Genomic DNA, 19,302 nt, shown 5'->3' on the forward strand with positions numbered 1-19,302 from the left:
CTGACCAATCTCTAAGCCAATTTGAACACAAGTTCTTTCAGAGAATTTGTAAATTGATTTGGTAATCCAGCAATAGAAAAATGTCACATATACATAACATACATCAGTTGCTCACTGATGCAAACAGATATTTTATAGCTTTCATTTTAAAGATTGGTTATAAGTCAATAATATAAAACACTGCTTTATATAAAACAGTTGAATCTCATCTTTATACCACTTTACATGTTTAACCTAATTGTGTTTCTAGCAAAAATGGGACATGGTAAATTTGCCCATTCGACATGAGGGCTAAAGTTCTTACCATTATTTGTTGAAAACACCTTTAAGGCTTTCATTGCTCTGATGGACAATTTAATGGAGGCTGGGACTACATTCTAGTCCAGTGACTAAGGAGACATCAAGCACCTGTTTGGATAGCTTCAATATCCATCTAAATGGATAATAAAATATCCAGTATGTTTCCAATTAGCCTTTTATCTGTTAAGCCTCAGGTAGTTGCTATCGGGGGAAACTGAGTCCCTTAGGAGCCCCCAGTGGTAGCAGAAGGTTTAGAGTTCAAGTGATTATAAGGAGCTGAGGGATTGAAGCGTGGAGGAAAAAGTCTAGCAGAAGTGAATAGAGGAGTAGAAATGGTAGGGTTTAAAGGCAGACATATCAAAGGATTCAAAGGTGCTGAAGTGAAGATTCAAGGTGGTAAGAAGAAGGAAGAGAGGAACTGATGGAAAAGGAGAAGTCTTAGAGGAGCCAGTTTGGGGAGATGGTAAGTTTCCCAAAGAGGTCAATGAAGTTCTAAATTATCCTTGGCAAAATCATGCCGACCGGAAGGAGGTAGGCAGATTCAGGGAAGCATAAAGTCTGCAGGAGTTCAAGAGGGGGATTTTAGTCAACTAAAAAGTTCCCATGAGAGAGACAGGATCAAATAGAGAAAACAAAGAGACCTCACAAAGAACCAGGAAAAAAAAAAGTGTTCAGCCCAGGAGTCATGGAGTGCATCCTCACTTGAAACAAATGAGCTAAGAAGAATTTTCCAGCCCATGGCCAGGGCCAGAGCCAGAAGTCAGGAAAAGAATCATCCTTACTCCAAACAAAGAAGCAGTAAGAAAGACCTCCAGCCCCACAGTTATTTGAAACAATGAAGCCTGAGCCTCTAACATAATTTCTGCTTTCCTGGGACTCTAACCTAGCTTCTTACAAACAGAGAGCACAGAATCCTAATGCAACCTCCATCTGCAACTCTAACCCAGCTTCTAGAATACACACAGAATCTTAATAACAACCTGTCCTTGCTGATCATCAACATCATTCAGAGTAATGCTTCAAGAGTCTGACCCACCAATGGATCTCACCAATGGGTCAATCAATCAGGAGTGAAGACAAAGCCTTCAAAGGTACACAATTAGAGTCCTAAGTGAGATGTCCAGGGTTCCAATGATGAATCTGATCATAATCAAGTCAGTGAAAAAAACCAATATGCCATGTCTTATTCATATATAATACATTGTGCAACTGTGCATTCAGGTGTCAAAGTCCTCTAGCCAATAACCACCAGGAGCACATCTGGATTGAAAAAGTTGGATTTCTTACTTGTTTGAATGGGAGAAAGCACACACCATGGGGAACTGAGAGAGGTGTCTTATTGTCAGGGTGTTTTGTATTTTAGGATTTGGGCTTGAGTCAGGAGATTTGAGGGAGGGATCAGGGAAGTGAGACTAACCTCTGGATTGGATGCTGTCAGCAAATATGAACAATGCTAAGATTAGGTTTCTTGATAAACAGTATCTGAAAGGAGGGCAGACTACTGTGAAGCTTAACCTGTAATTCATAGTGAAGGAGCAATCACTGAATGAGAGAGAGGAATGTTTAGTATTCTAAGGTTTACACACTAACGCTGGTTTTGTCTGTGCTTAAAAAAAAAATATGCATTGGTTTTTCTTTTTACTCTCAATTCATCAGTCACTGAATGGCCTTGTCTGATGCTGGTGTTTTGTGAGATTGTGTCCAACAGGAAAACACCATTGCCTAACTGTGAGCATCCAGTCACCCTCTAACAACTCTGAAACTTGGCTGTGTCAAACCAGTACCCAGGTGTCAGGAGTTCCTTTCCTCTTTCTTACCACACGTGCTAAGTCATTACAGATAAGAAAAAAATTCTGTCAGTTGATAGGAGAGTTTGGTGGAATCAAACTGAACATTTGTATCTAGTAAGTATTGATTAGTCTATCCATGTTAGAGAAATCTCTAGTCTTTAGTATTAAGCACAAAACTAGTGTCTTATTTAAAAAAGAAACAAGTAGGAAATCTAGTTATTAGCAGGAGCACAAGGAAGTATTAGGTAAAATTTGAAGTGTCTGTCACTTGGATTGTCTAAACATTGGACAACCACCCCATAGTCCCTAAGAAATACCACTTTTATGTTGTTCATAGTTATTTTTTATTTGAAAGAAAATAAACTGATTAAGATAAAGGAGATATAGTAGGCAAGGTAAGTAGTTGGATGAAATCACAGGAAGCGTGAATAGTTGTGACCAATTGCAGAAGACTCAAGCTGATTCCATCTCAGGGAAAAAGTTTGCCTTTCAGGAGATCCTGAAGCCATTTGGGTAAATCTGCAAGAGAAAAAAATATTGTCAAGAGGCTTCCACAAAGGATGAAGAATGTGGATTTATTCTTCAGAATCTGAGGGAACTAACAAGTGTCAAATGTCAACTAAACTCAGGGGATTCGAAAGGAACATGGGATTGTAATTATGGGAAGATAAACAACCAATTCCTGTCCTTAAAGATTTTGGAAATATAGCCCTAGACAGAAGCCCAGGTACGTTGGAACTTCAGAGAGAACTAGAAGAAAGTCAATACATATGAGTTTTCCTATAATATGGCACAGAGATCCAGCCTTCTTCTGATAAGAAAGAAAAGCCATTTCCTCACTCATAGTCTACTCTACAGATTATTGACAGAGTTCCAAGCACTAACCCAGACATGAAAAAGTATAAAGCAATATTTAAAGATTTCTTAGGGACTTTGATTGTATACGTGCAATTTGAACCCTTTTTCTTTCCGCCCGTGTGCTCAAAGGAAAGTTTCTCATTGTAACTCTCCGTTTGTTTGAATGCAATTTCCTTTTTCTTTCTGCCTGTGTAATCAAAGGAAAGTTTCTCATTGCAAGGCTTCCATTTCCTCATCTTTAAAATGTTTATTTCATAGAAAGACTGTGATATTTAAATTATAATATATATGTAAATTTTATGACACAGTTCCTGGCATATGTTCAGATTGAACAAATGTTGTAATCAATACTACGTGAAAGTTAAAGTTCAAGAAAAAGTGAACCCAGAATAGGAGGAATATACAGTGATCCTCAGTGAATGTCCAAAACCCTAGAAATATCCTGAATAGCACTCAAAATAATCTGCCTCAAGAAAGATTGTAAAGTCACTCCTTGTTATTTTCTATTTTGGGAAAATTCTCTAAAGGAAACAAAGATTTTACTAGATTACCTGATTTTTAAATTGCCTGATTTAAACACACACACACACACACACACACACACACCCTACCTGATTTAAAAAATAGGTAAATAAGCAGTTAGCTAGCTTCCTGGAGAAACTTATTTTGGTCTTTCCAGTGATGTTTCTACTAAGGAAGAGTTTTCCTTAATAAATGCCAATATTTCAAGATCTGTTCAGGTAATATTGGTAACCTAGAAGTCAAGTAACCTCTTGACTCCTCTGGTATTTGTCTGTTGACTTGACTTAGAAAAGTACAAGGAATTAAAGAACAATGTAAAGAAGAGGTCTCCCTGACCTCAAAAATAGGGTCTCTGTGAGAATAGAGAACCCAAGGAATCAAGGAGCCACATAAAGGAAGCACACAGCTGGAGGAGTCTTGCTACCTAGAATGCCTTTACGAGCAGTGGTAGAAGCAGCGGTGGTTGCAGTGGTAGGAGCAGCGGTGGTCGTAGTGGTTGCAGCAGCGGTGGTTGTAGTGGTTGCAGCAGCGGTGGTTGTAGTGGTTGCAGCAGCAGTGGTTTCAGCTTCAGGGGCTTCATCACCACCAGAGCCAGCTGAAATTAGAAGGAAAAGCTCTAGGTGAGACTGACTCCTTCTGGAACAAAATTTATCCCACGCAGGGGTGGACATACATTCCTCCTCCTGAATTCATCTCTGCAAATCTGTCATCAGTTCTGTCTTATCTTTAGCTTACCTGCCCTCTTTCCTTATGCTTCACCTTTCCCTGTCCTGTCTTTGCTGGGACAGAAAGAATTTGGGATTTCCCTCCAAGGGCAGTGACACCAATTAAAGAGACAAGCAAGTACTTTGTCCCAGGTATGAGCACAAAAGAGCAAGACCATGAGTGTTCCTATTCACAGGGACGACTGCTCAGAAGCAATAAGGAAATCTCTAGCAGCCTGACATTCTGATGCCTTCCCACAGAATAACCTAAGACAGCATACATTCCAATGCAGCATGAATGAGTGTGAGTAAAGGGATGAACTCTAGAGGGAAGGAGGAGGCAGACTAAGAAGATGTATCTCATCTTGGAGTTATATCTCCTGTCTTAGAGTGCAGTAAGATATCTTCTATCAGGTTCTAGAATGAAAAGAGCCATATTTATCTCACTCTTTGTGACAACTTGGACTCTGTTTATTAGAGAGGTAATTGTGAGAGCCACATTAGATATAACAGGAGAAATTAGTACACTCCTGATAGTAATAAAAATGCCCCATCAATTACTATGTGTAAAAAGGGACTGGGTAAGAGTTATGAAAATTATCTCTCTCTCTAGACCTTACACCAGAGCTATTGATAAGAATCAAGAGTCAGACCCCACATTTGTGAGTTAAACCCACCTCAGCAAATAAGTAGCTCCACCTCCAAACCCACACTCTATCCATGCTGTCTCAGGCCTTATTTAAGAGAGAATATTTTTTAAATGGGGCTTCACATGGCAGGAGAAATATATGTGAAGTCTGACTAAAGCTAATGCCCTTGTGACCAAGATGTGAAGGATAAAGGCAGACCCCCTTAACTTATGCATGGGCACAGCACACACACAGTACAGAATGTGAAGAACACTTTGGGAGAAGCCAAGAATGACTAAAGACTTTGGTCCACTGCTTTCATTTTCAGGTTAGAGAAGGGAAACAAACATCAGCCTGGGAATAAGGAATATACACCATTTCAAAGAGTAAAGCTTAGACCTCTTCTTCTACCTGACCCCTGCACTCCACATCCCACACACCACCCTCGCTTGTGATCCAAATGGACTTATTTTTATATCACTTCAAAATTACAGTATCTTCCTTCATTCTGAGACCCACTGGCCTCTTTTTGACACTGGTTATATATTCAGTCCTTCCATTTATTAAAGGCATCTCTCAAAAATTCTCAGGCTACAACATCAGACCTCGTGCTCTTGTGCCTTCTGCTGAAAAACAATGAATAATAAGTCCACATTTGTATAAGTCTATGGCCTAGATTTCATATGTTCTAAGAATGTATAAGAAGTAAGCAAATTCACTATGCTTGTGGTGAATTTTAAAATCAGGAATATAGCTTTCACAGGCTTTTGCTTAGGATTCCTTACAACCGAGACTGTCCACATGGAAACTGGCTGTTTGACATGAGGCTGGAAGTGAAAAATGGTCATTGCAGGAAAGAGATGACATTCAGGTGCAGACTTACTAGCTGGATACGTGTCAGCTGGAGCAGATGTTGTTGGACTCTCTGAAAGAGAAAAAGGAAAAATAAGATGTTAACTGAATACCAGTTTGGAGGATGGAGGTAAGAGAGAATATGGATAATATTTCAGACTTTACAATGGAAGACCCTCAGTCCTTGGTGTACCAGTTGAGGCAGAACCAGTGCACAGATAAGATAACAAATAAAAACCTAATATGTGGTCATTTTTCCTTTCCTGAAATAAATCTCTGATTTATTAAACATATTTTACTAACAGTAACAATAAACTTGGGTTCCAAGGTATTATTGAATTAAGATCGGACTCAATTAAGAAGAGCCTAAGGATAGTCCTCTCCATCTTGAACGGTCAGTCAAAATGGTAATAGAACAAGTTAGGAGAGGAGAGGTAAAAAAGCACATTCTAAGCAACCACAAGCCCACGTCTTTAGAGGAGATATTTTATGTGTATTCCCACAAAACTTATGTTCAGATAAGTATCTTTACTTACGGGCAGAGACCAGAAAGGTGGAAACTCCCAAGAGTACCAGGACTGCTAAGAACTTCATAGTGGTGACCTGAAGATCAGGGAGCACAGACAAAAATGCTTCAAAGCCTAAGAGAAGGCAAGGCGCTGACTTCAGGATTCCACATCCTGGCAATATATATGCAGAAGGCACCAATCAGGAGCTGTCAACCAGAGTCCAGGTTAGGTCATGCCAGGAAACGTTGGGACACAAACCACTGGAGAATCAACAGCACAGCCAGGGGCCCTTTGGAAAGGTTATAAAATTCAAATCATTGGTTCTGACTAAACAGGTTTCGAATCGAGTCTCTTATATTAAATATGCTCCAGGCAACTTCTCTTCCAGGCTTCCTCTTACATGTAAGGTATAGTGTCTCCATAATTACCAGCTCCTCTGACAGGTTGGAGATGCCTCATAACCAGCCTTCCTGAAATCTGGGGTGCTCTTTTCATAGATTCTAGGAGTCATACACTTAGAGTGCTTAGCCCTCTGTCTCACCCAAGGGGAAGGATCAGGGTAGAGCAGCCTGAGCCAAAGACCATCCTGTGTAACTCAGCCTGTGCATTCTTCAAGTCATGGCCTCCCTCCTGGACATGTAATTAGGTCATCTGATGCTGGTGCAGAGTGAGTCCAACACTGAATGATCTAAAGAACCAAATATGACCTTACTGGATTTAGCAACCATTGTGTAAAAATTCAAAATCAAGGAGTAAGTATATAGAATAAACTAACATTTGTTAATTCATGCATCCATTTAATCAATTTTTTCATTCAAAAAACATTCATTGAGCATTATTGTGTGCCAGACACAATGCTAGATGTTAGAAAAATAACAGTGAACAAAGCACACAGGAATTTTATTTCTTACATGGTTTTGCAGGGATTCATACACTAAAAAAGTAAAGAAAGAGAAAATACCATGTATTATGTGTGAGGTGATAAGGCCTAATAAAAAAAAAGAAAGCAGGAAGAAGAAAGGAGAGTCAGTTTAGAGATGGAAAATGGGGAGCAATTTTATATAAGGTGACTAAAAAAGGCATTACTGAATAGGTGATATTTGAACAGAGTCTTAAGGAGCTGAGGAATCAACAACGTGGTATGTTTGGACAATGCAACGGAAAGGAAATGGTCAGTCTGAAGGAAAGGAATGGTGAGTGCATGGCGAATATAATCATCCAGACCTCTCTGCAGTTGTTGAGTAGGGCCCAGCACTGCACCAAGTTACATCAATCTACTGGTCCTTTGTCATAATGGAGCCAAGCTGCTAAGTAAAGACAGCAAGGGAGGAAAACAATCCACATTTACAGCACAACCAAGTGCTAGACCCAACCGAGGCCTCAAAGAGGGGTGATGAACACTTGGAATACCCAGAATCATAGGGAATTCTTACATTTTAAAGATTTCCCTTGCTTTAAAGTTCTTCTTGTTCATAAAAAGTATGCCTTTTTGGGTCATACCCTCATTGGAAGGATCTCTGTAACCTGGAACAGCATTGAACATCTATTTCTTCTTTTATTGGAAAGTCTGCCTGATAAGAGCAATTAGTCTACTTCCCAAAACATGCTAAGAGATCCCCATCAGGTGAATGAAGAAAGGCAAAGGAAATTCCTGAGAGAGTGGTCTTCAACCTCGGAAAGGCAAGTCAATGTCCTTGTCTTGGGTAAACTCATTATCTCCCATGAGGCACAGAGTTGTCATAATATGGTGAGAGGTTAGCATAAAAAAACCTAAGAAAAAAACACATATTCTGAAGGAAAAGTGAAAGAGAGAAGTATTTAAAAGAGACAAAGAAGGAAGGAAGACTTAAAAATCAGGTACTATCTGATTATACCCCGTAGGAAATAAGCCCTGCAGTCACCCTTGTAATGCCTCCCAACAAAACTGACACAAATTGAAGGGTCTTCTAGGAGATGGTTACTTATTGAGAGCCCACTGTGTCCCTCCACAGAGGCAGAGACCCACCAGACAGACTTAAGGCAATGACTGGCTTGCTAAAGAGAAAAGATTAAACATATGTATCAGTTAGGGTCCCCTCAAGAGATCAAAATCACATAGTGGATTAAACAGGAAAAGTGTGATAGAAAGAATTTCTAAAGTTTGATAAATGAGTAGTTATAAGGAAGTTCTGTGAAACCCTAGGGTCTAGGGAGAATATCCAAGGAAGGACAACCATGGAAAGAGCCCTCCTCCCTGAAGCTGATATTCAGAACTCACTGGAGAAGCAGCACTCTGGGTGGCAGAGAAGTGTGCTGGTTTGCCCAAGCTGAAACTGGTCTGCAGTTGCTGGGGAAGCAGACAACCTGCAACCGGTGGCCTGAGTGTGCAGAGGACATGAAGACTCAGGGTGTAGGGGAGCCCTGTGGGGCCTACAATAGTTTTGAGGCTTTATTTTCCTGAAGTTATTGGATTTTGATAATATTATAATGCTTCAAATTGTAGGTTTTTAATAGTATCACTTTAAGAGGGATCTAAAATTCAAGCATAAACTATCATATGTGAGTATATAAAATATACTCAGATCTAACACCAAATTTGTTCATTAAAATGAACAGCATTATATATTATAGGGCATGTTATATTAAAATTAAACTGAGATCTTTCTAATATCTACAAATCATCCATTTTGTAACATCTGTCAAATATTATGCAATATATTCTATATAAAATCATATATGTATGTATAACCAAACCTTATCTCTCTATATATGTATACACTATATACTAGTAGATATGTAATTTTAAAAGTGAAATTCAATAGATGACATATCTCCAAAACTTTTTCCTACTGCTCTTTACCATTACAAGGTTATTTTTGCATTTTTTATAAAAATTAAAATAGTAAGTATATGTAAGTATACGTAAGAAAGTAAAAGTCTCTAGATGGACCAAAACAATGAGATAACTGCCATTTTTACTTGGTGATTATATATTTATGAAAATTTTTTGCATATATTAACTTATACGTAGTTATTTATTCCTATTCCTTTATGGTTAATATTTTATACACTGCTATCATCAATACCAAAAAGCAAATGTTAAATAAATTTCCCTATATTCCTATTATAATAGGCAAATATAGGTAGATGCAAGTGACCATATATTTGTGTTTGTACACAAATTCTTTTAAAGTGCTGTATAAAATGGCCTTCAATTATAAACCATTCTTTCTCCTTTTTGCACTCAACATACTTCTTAGAACTCTAACTCAGTCCCTATATATCTGTACCTTTCCTTTCAGTAGCTTGGTTATATCATAATTTACTCTAGCATTACCTGCTTACTGGAATTCAAGTCGTTTGTATTCTTTTGCGATTATTAAATCATGAAGCCATTGATATACTTTTTAAAGTACCCTTATGTACAAAGTCTCTATGTGATAAATATTCAGAGGTTTTTGAGTCACAATATATGTACACACTTAATTTGATATGTATTGCCAACAGCTTTCTCAAACAGTTCTAAAAATTAAAATAACAAAAACAAATACCAGGGCACATTTTTATGACCATTTCTGCAAGTAGTAAAGGTTATTTTGGTTGAATTTTGCCAGACTGTTATGCCACAAGCAATATTTGTTATGTTAATTTGCATTTCCCTGAGTGCAATAAGTTCGGGCTTATTGAAAACTTGAATGTCCTCTTCCACGATTTACATACTCTAATCTTTTTATTTGTTACGTTTCCTGTGTTTATCCCTTTAAGGATTCTGAGTATATAAGAAATATTAATGTATTATCTTTTATAAAAATCAAAAAGTTTTCCAATCTATTTTAATTTTATTCACAATATACGATTAGAGCTTTTAAATTAAGTAGAACTATCATTTTCATTATAATTTCTACATTAAACAATTTGAAAAACACACAACTGGGTCATCTTATAACTGTGATGACTTAATATTCCTCCATACAAAAATCATATCTATTATTAATCCCCAGATTTACTCAAGGATTACAAACCTGCCCCTAATCATTACTGCACACTCTAATTTAGAGCATATCACAAAGGGAGACAGGCTCTCAGAGAAAGCAGCACAGAAGCCCCAACCTGAAAAAAGGTCTTCAGGGAGCATCAGGAACTTAGTCCAAAACCAGACTCCTCACTCCTCACCATATGCCACAGAGAAGTTGGAAGAACCTGCAGCAGCCCTGGCCTGGGATCATCAAGGACACACGGCTGAGTTTCAACAAAACAAGAATTAACTAGACACAGACTAACAATGGGTTCAGATACTGCATTTATTTAAAAAAAAAAAAAAAAAAAAAAAAGAATTGAGGTGAAGGGAAGTCCTAGGATGATGGGAGATGAAGTAGGATTTGCTGTTAGGACCAAGGGTAATATCTCGTCCTGTGCTCATGCCAAGGGAGCTGGGGCATACACAGCGCTGTGCAGTGACTGTCTAGCATTAGAAATCTGAATGTGTGCCCCAAGCATGATATATAGACACAGCATGTTTCTTCAATGCATGACCCGTAACTTCTGTCATACATTATTGCCATTCAATCTCAAATTAAATACATCTTCAGGCAACCCTCAATGCCTTCCAAACTAAAGTAATCCCCAAAGTCATCATTACATAATTTGATTCTATTCTTATCATAATACCCATTATTGCCTGATATTTGCCTGTCTCTTTCTTTCTTTGCTCTTTGTGTTTTGTTTTGTTTTGTTGTTTTGTTTTGTTGAGATGGAGTTTCGCTCTTGTTGCCCATGTTGGAGTGCAATGGCATGATCTTGGCTCACTGCAACTTCTGCCTCTCGGGCTCAAGCAATTCTTCTGCCTTAGCCTCCCAAGTAGCTGGGATTACAGGCGTACAACACCATGACTAGCTAATTTCCTATCTTTAGTAGAGACAGAGTTTCACCATGTTGGTCAGGCTGGTCTTGAACTCCTGACCTCAGGTGATCCACCCACCTCATCCTCCCAAAGTGCTGGGATTACAGGCATGAGCCACCGTGCCCAGTCTTTCTTTGCTTGTCAGTTTTCTGCCTCCCTCTCAGTAAATAAGCTCTAAGAGACAGAGGGGGGAAAGAGGTTCTTTGCTCAACACTGTTTCACAATACTTAGAAGAGTGCCAAGCACTTGGTTAGTTCTTGATACATGAGAGTTAACTAGAGGGAAAGAAAGAAGGAAGGAAGTCAGACAGGCTGAAAGAAGCAAGACAAATTCGTATGATAAGCTTAAAATGAAAAGGGATGGCTTTTCATGAAGTATTGAGGAGGGAGCATAGGTCTAGGAAAAGGACTAAGCAGGATGTGGATGATATCTTGGAAGGCAGAACCTCAGGCTGTGAAAGGGTAGGCAGGCAGGAAAACTATAAACAGAATTAGCTAAATAAAACTCAAATACTGTTTAGGTACAGGAATGTTTTATTATCTGAAAGATCTCATAGTCCCAGAAATCTGTAAATAAACAGTTACACAGCAAAAACAGCATACACCTAAAGCTGAAAGTACAAGTTACCTACACAAATGAGCATAGTCATTTTCAGTCACCCTAATAAACCTCACAGGCACTTCCTATGATGAAAGTCAAGGGAAGTTCTTTCCAGAGCTCTGTGTATCCTGATTCATTATTTTAACGCCAGGAAAGATCTTTCCTAAACACAAATTCTCTCCACCACTGGCTCTTTGTAGTTAAGTAAAAGAACTTCCAGTCTTTCTCCTACTTCTCATTCTTTCCCCAGTCTTGGCTCATCCCACTCACTCCTTTATACCCATTTCCTATCATTGCCCTATCTTGCTCCCACTAATGCTGAAGGGCTGCCCCAAGCTGGAAACCCAAGAACAAACCACAAAATACTCTCCCATGAAGCGAAACAATCAGAAGAGTGATATTTCCATCTATTATTGAAATGGAAGAGTTCCCTGATCCCCTTCGCAGTACATGCGACAGGAATGTGGCTCACTCCTTAGGTTGCCTCGATACTCAAACCCCTAGGAGGAGCATGTAGACGGGCAAGTGCAGAGGCCATGGGGAGCACTTTTGGGATCTGGTCCCATGGCAGCATCTAGGGGTGGGTGTCTGTGACTCCTGAAGCCCAAGAGGGTGTGTGTTACAATGTGCTCTTTCCGCTTTGCCATCTGCAGATGGCTTGTGTTAACCAGCTCAGTGGACCCTCTGCCTATGGCAAGCATAGAGGGCCAGTGTGACCATTTTCTGTATCCGAAGCTCTCGCCCAGTGTACCGGAAAAACTGGATCACGAAGGACAACTGCAAGGTTTTATTGAGTGGTGAAGGTGGCTCCCAGTGAGATGGATGGTGAGCCGAAAGGGAGGATGGAGTGGGAAGGTGGTCTTCCCCTGGAGTCGGGCCGCCAAGCGGCCAGACTCTTCTCTGACCACCTCCCCCCAACCCCGCCTGATTCCTCTGGGCATCCAGATATCCCTTCTTTCTCTGCCTCAGTTCCACCATCACTGGTCTGTTGCTCTACTGGTCTCTGCTGGTGTCTGTTGGTCTGTTCCTCTGCTCCTCTCAACATTCAGTTGCTTTTGTCTGTGCCCGCTAAGGTCTGGTGTTTACATGAACACAAGATGGGGGATGTGGCGGGCCAGAGCAGTCCTGGAAAATGCAACATTTGGGTGTGAAAACAGGAGTGCCTGTTCTCATTTAGGTCTGCGGGGACAGGCCCAAGGGTAGAGCCCTCACCAGGAACGCTGCTGTTCTCTACCCAGCACTTCCCCGCCCCACTCCTGTATCATTATCACTTCACTCTTCTTTCTGAGAACTTTCACACTCTTTCTTCCTCCTGTATTATTTGTTGCATTCTTTTCCTTTTTCTGAATTTGCAGCTCTTACTCTTTCTCTCTAAATGTCTCTCTGTCTCTCTGAATGTCTTTCTCATACTCAGTTTACCTATCAGTCAAATCATCTTTTACCCCATCTCAAGCTTTGCTAACACATTGCCTTTATTTTATTCAAATAAATGTTGTAAACTGTGCAATATGTGCAGGCTTCCATAATTCCCTATCTGAAAATCTGAAAATAATTACAGTCTGTGAATCTTCTCCCTAACACCTTGAGGAAATATCATTTCAAATACATTGTCAGCCCCACCCTGGAAAGACTTAGGAGAGCCTCCTTCTTTCTCCCCTTACCTCTCTCTACCATTGCACTCACCCTGTCAGTCTTGATCATCACTTTACCCTTCTGGGCATTGACAACACTTGCAAGTCTCTTTCCTGACACTCTGATATGCTTAAGGGAGACTATTCCTCTAGCTAACCTCCATCTACCCTAACACTTACATTGTCGGTCTTCGACCATTGTACTTGCTGGATGTTTACTTTGCACACTGTGAAATATTTATTCAGAAACTTAGTCAAGTTTCTGGATCATTTTGGTAGTTTTTGCCTGGATGGGAATGCAAAACCTAACTCAAATTGTGAGAAATCATCCAACAAACTCCAAATGAGGAATATTTTGTTTATTTAAAAAAATGTATTCCTGAATTTGTCAATGTCTTAAAACATAAAAAAGCTACAAGTTTTTTTGCAGAATAAAGGAAACAAAAGAGACAAGGCAGTTAAATGCAGTATATGATCTTGAACCTGATTATGTACTGAACAAAAACAATTTTATAAGGAAACTCACTGAATCAAAAATAACATCAGAAACACTTTTAGAGGAGAAAGTACGCATTGTACCCATGTTAAATATACTAAAATTGAAAACTGTACTGTAGGTATGTAAGAAAATTTTGGCTAAAACATACACTAAATATTTAGCAGTACAGAAATTATAACAGCAGAACCAGTCCAGTCCAGCTCACTTTGTCAGTAACAAAATGTAACCAAATGATGAGTTGTTTTTGAGTGCAATGGCCCTCAAGTTGCAGATCACATAACCTGAGCATGCTCAGATGAACCAAGTGTACCCTACTGGTAACCCCAGAGTCAGCTGGAGCAAAAAGGCCAACCACAAGCAGAATCTAAGTACTTGGTTTGAGAATGGGGACCAAATTATGAAGTGAAGGGTGCCTTGTTTTGTTGCAGAACAGACTTCAGAGACAGGAAGCCATCGTCACCTCTTTGCGTTAACCAATCAGATCACATCTTGTTGCACTTTCCTATCTCTCTCATTGTTATTCTCTGCCTATAAAACCTGCCCCAAGACCACAGATCAGGGAGACAAATTTGAGTGTTACCTGTCTTCTTCCCAGTCAACTCACTATAAAGGCCCTCCTTTTCTCAAAAGCTGGTGCTATAGCATTGACTGCTATATGCATTGGGCAGAGAGCTCATTGCTCAGTAACAAAATATACCCAATGAAAGTATCTGACTAAGAAAATGAACCATCTCCATTGTGTTAAGTACCTTGAGATCATCATACTGAGGCAGTTCAAGCTGCAACGAAAGGCCACGTGTAGGCATTCTGGTCGACAGTCCCAGCTGAGCTCAACCTTAATGTCATCTGAGACCAAGTACAAGAAATATGTCTGAAGGATCCTCCAAATGATTTCTACCTCCAGCCATTTAAATAGTCCCAAGTGTGCCTTATACGTTGTCAAGAAGAGATAAGACATTCCTTCAGTGCCTTACCCAGATTCTTCACCCACAGTGTATGTGAGTCTATTAAAACAGCTTTTGTATAGTGTCATGATATTTTGCAGTGGCTTTTTTATGCAGAAATAAATGATCAAAATAATATTTGGCACCAAAATTGGGATGCTGTAATAACAAAAACATAAAACATGTAGCTTTGGCTTTGGACAAATTGCAAGAAAGAAGATGTAAAAGATATGAGGAGAAAATAGTCCAACACCTGACAAGACTAAAGCTTGTTGTTGAGGGCTTTAAGGAAATTGAGTAAGATGTTATTAAAGGCTGGGAGAAATTGGCAAAACTCTTGCCTAAAGAAAGGTAAGACATAAAAATATATCTAATGAACTGCTAGATCTAGATAAGGAGATTTCCTGACAAAATGTCAAAAGTGTCATCAGTTTCTCTTTTAGGTGCACATCACCTAAAAGATGCTGTGCTAAGATCTCAGAAATTCTGTGTCACATAGTACCTTTCAGCTAGATCCTTCGGCTATCTTAGGACTTTATAAATGTGTGTCATGGGTCATCCCTGTTAAGCATGAAGCCTCTAGGAATCGTAAGGGCGTTGTTCCTCAACAACTTCTCGGGGCATCAAAAAAAATCTATCTAACAGAAACCTTAATTTGCATTGCCATAGATCTATTAAATAAATAAAATTCATAATACATTATCCTCCAATAAAAAAATCTGAGGCCCCATGTAGCTTCATCAAGACTTTCTACCTAAAATTTGAAAAGGAGAAAACATTCATCTTATCAAAATTCTTCCCAAATGTTGAAAACATGATGGAAGACTTCAACATAATTTGATGACACCAGTATATCCTTGATGCCAAAGCCTCAAAAATATATTATAAGAAAGATAATTTGCAAAGCATTCATTACTATAACCATAAAAGCAAAATTAATAAACAATAAATTACCAAATCCAGTGATAAATAGAAAGGTTAAGACTATATTATCTAATTCAATTTATTTCAAGAATGCAAGATAGGATCAATATTTGAAAATCAGCGAATGTCAGTGTATTACTTTCCTATTTCTGCATAACAAATTACCACCAACTTAGTGCCTTCAAACAACACAAATGTATTATCTTACAGTTCTGGAGTCCAGAAGTCTGAAATGGGTCTCTCTGGGCCAAAATCAAAGGTTGCATTCTTTCTGAAGGCTCCATAGAAGAATCTATTTTCTTTCCTTCTACAGTTTCTGGAGGCTGCTCACATTACTTGCCTTGTGGGCCTTTTCTAAGCTCAGAGGCAGCAATGACTGTTTGAGTTTTTCTCATTCTTTATGACCCTGACCCTGACTTTCCTGTCTCCCTCTTCCACATTTAAAGGATCCTTGCAATTACACTATGCCTACCTGAATAATCCAGGATAATTTGCTCATTATATGTTCAGCTAATTAACAACTTTAACTTCATCTATGACCTTAATCACACCTTTCCATACCATCTAACATAAATGCAGATTTCAGGCATTAAAATGTGGACTGTCTTTGGGTTTCCAATATTCTGTCTATCAAAGTCATCTAATTAACAGAATTTTTAAAAATCATAGGATTATCTTAATTGATGCAGAAAAGCATTTGATAAAATTCAATACCTATTCATTATTTTAAAGCTTTTACAAAAATATAAATAGAAAAGTACCATCTTAATGAACAGCAAACATCATACTAATGACTGAAGTATCAAAAGCATTCTCCTGGGACAACAATGGATACCATTTATAGTCCTGCATCATTTAATGATGGGAATGGGAATGCATCCTGAGAAATACGTTATTAGGTGATTAGGTGATTTCATCATTGCACAAACATCTCAGAGTGTACTTACACAAACCTAGATATTATAACCTAGTACACACCTAAGCTATATAGTATAGCCTATTGATCCTAGGCTGCAAACCTATACAGCATGTTTCTACACTGAATACTGTAGGTTATTATAAAACAGTGGGAATATTTGTGTATCTAAATGTAGCTAAACATATAAAAGATACAGTGAAAACAAGGTATTATAATCTTATGGGACCACCACCCTATATGTAACCTGTTGCTGACCAAAGCAGTGTTATATGGTGCATGACTGTATATCGATAATGTGCTAGAGATTCAAACAGGGCAATCAGGCAGGAAGCAGAAAAAAAGAAAAGATGAATAGAAAGAAATTATGAAAAAATAATTACTTATAGATGAAGCAATTGTGTTCATCGAACTTCTAAAACAATCTACAGAAAAACAATGAGAATTTAAAATCAACTATAAGATGTTGGTCAAAGGATACAAAGTTTCAGTTAGACAGGAAGTATAAGTTCGAGGATCTACTGTATAAAATGGTGACTATAACAATGTATGTATTTATGGCAACATGGATGAACCTGGAGGACATTATGCTTAGTGAAATAAACCAGGCACAGAAAGACAAATATTATCTTTGAAAAGTGATGAGAGTATATTTTAAGGATTCTCATTACAAAAAAATAAGTATGTGAGGTAATGCATATGCTAATTAACTTGATTTAGCAATCCCCCAGTATAAATTTCAAAACATGTTGTACTTGATAAACATAAACAATTTTTGTCAATTAAAAGTAAATAAATTTTAAACATAAAAATAAAATTGACCATAGCCACTTTCTATCTACAAGGTCAATATACAAAACTACATTGTATTTATACATATATATGCGACAAACAACTAGAATTTTTAATGATATAGTTTACAGTAACAGCAATGTAACCAAGTAAATAGCAATAAATACAGATGTTCAAAGCATCTCTGTAGGAACTAAGCAAAATAAATGGAGGGATAAAATACAAATGAACAGGAAAACTCAATATTATAAAGATGTAGTTCTCTCCAAAGTAATTTATAGATTGAAGGCAATTACATAAATTGTAGGGAATTTGTTTTTGGAAACTAATTAGTTGATTCTTTTCTATATTAAAATTCAAAGTCACATATAGCCAAGATAATCTTGAAGAAAAATTATAGAAATTGTTCTAATACGTGTATAGAATTATTAAGGCCTGTAACTGTAAAACTCCAAGAAGAAAACATAAGAGAAAGCCTGCTGGATGTTGATTATGGTGGCAATTTTTTGGATATGATACCAAAAGTACAGGCAGCAAAAGCAAAAATAAATGGGACTACATCAAACCAAAAAGCTTCTGCATGGCAAGGGAAACAGTTGACAAAATGAAATGAAACCTAAGGACTTGTAAATCATATACTGATAAAGGGTTAATATTCAAAATCAACAACTAAAAATACTAATAGTAATCTAATTAAAAAGTAGACAAAGGACCTGAATAGACATTTTTCCAAAGAACATAGACACATAACAAACAAGGATATGAAAAGCTGTTCAACATCATTCATTATCAGAAAAATGCAAATCAAAGCCACAATGCGATATCACGTCCCACGTAGTGGAATGGCTATTACTGAAAAAAACAAAGTATAGCAGGGTTGGTGAGGATGTGGAGGAAAAGGAACATTTGTATACTGTTTGTAGGAATGTAAATTGGTACAGCCATTATGGAAAACTGTATGGAGGTTTCTCAAAAACTTAAAAATATAACTACCATATGACCCAGCAATACATCTATGTATATACCCAAAGGAAATCAGCATCTTATAGAGATATCTGTGCCTCTTCATATGTTGATTGCAGCATCATTCTACAATACCCACGATATGAAAACAATCTAAGTGTCAGTTAATAAATGCATAAAGAAATTCTGATACAGACAGATAACTACATATATAGTATAGATAACTATATATATATACACACACATATATATACACATATACACACACACACACGTATATATTATTTAGGGTACAAAAAAGAAGGAAACTCTTCCATTTTATGGCAACATGGATGAACCTGGAGGACATTATGCTTAGTGAAATAAACCAGGCACAGAAAGGCAAATATCATATGATCTCACTTACATGTGGAAGCTTAAAAATAATTGAACTCATAGAGGCAGAGAGCAGAATGGTGGATACCAGGGACACAGGAGTGAGAGAAAAGGGGAGATGCTGGTCAAATTGTACAGTTTCATCCCTGGGGAAGGTTTATGGTGTGGGGCAGTTTTGAGTTCTGAGCACAGACTACCTGGACCTTGCTAGCTGCTACTAGTGGAATACTGCAGGTATGAGGCCTGCTTTGCCAAATGCATGGGAGCTGGGTGGGGCTTACTGTGAAATTCCTTGGTTATAAACAGCCTTAGTGTGTTGGCTTTCTCAAATACCAGCTGCAGTAATAATAAACTGGTCATGTAGACAGACTCAGGACCTCCTGCTTAGCCAGAGTGATGCAGACAATGGTGATAGCTGATGATACGAATAAGTTTCCTTCCAGAATGCTGTATTATTCTGCCTGCAGACACTGTAATGGACTGTGTCAGTTGGCCTCTAGCCAGGAGGTGGCGCTTGCAAAAGGTAGCAGTGGGATTGGTGCTTTCCTTTTATTACCCAAGGGAGGTACTCTGGTGCCTCAGGCAATGAGCGGGGTCATAAAGTTCCCACAAGTT

General features: G+C 38.3%; 1 protein-coding gene across 2 annotated transcripts; it reads right to left on the reverse strand.

The window, feature by feature from the left end:
• Positions 1–2,415: 2,415 nt before the first annotated feature.
• MUCL1 (mucin like 1) lies at positions 2,416–6,351 on the reverse strand. Of its 2 annotated transcripts, none has more exons than XM_033223541.1 (4): positions 6,192–6,351; positions 5,589–5,728; positions 3,895–4,065; positions 2,416–2,609 (listed from the first exon to the last, which is right to left on the reverse strand). In XM_033223541.1, the coding sequence occupies exons 1-3, from the start codon at positions 6,247–6,249 to the stop codon at positions 3,895–3,897; spliced, it is 369 nt and encodes a 122-aa protein (XP_033079432.1). In that variant the 5' UTR covers positions 6,250–6,351; the 3' UTR covers positions 2,416–2,609. The 2 variants fall into 2 exon arrangements, with proteins under 2 accessions (XP_033079432.1, XP_033079433.1); XM_033223542.1 differs by having other exon boundaries at positions 5,687–5,728; positions 6,192–6,350.
• Positions 6,352–19,302: the final 12,951 nt, after the last annotated feature.

The sequence above is a fragment of the Trachypithecus francoisi genome, unplaced genomic scaffold (genome assembly GCF_009764315.1).
Source record: "Trachypithecus francoisi isolate TF-2019V2 unplaced genomic scaffold, Tfra_2.0 Lachesis_group11, whole genome shotgun sequence".
NCBI lineage: Eukaryota > Metazoa > Chordata > Mammalia > Primates > Cercopithecidae > Trachypithecus > Trachypithecus francoisi.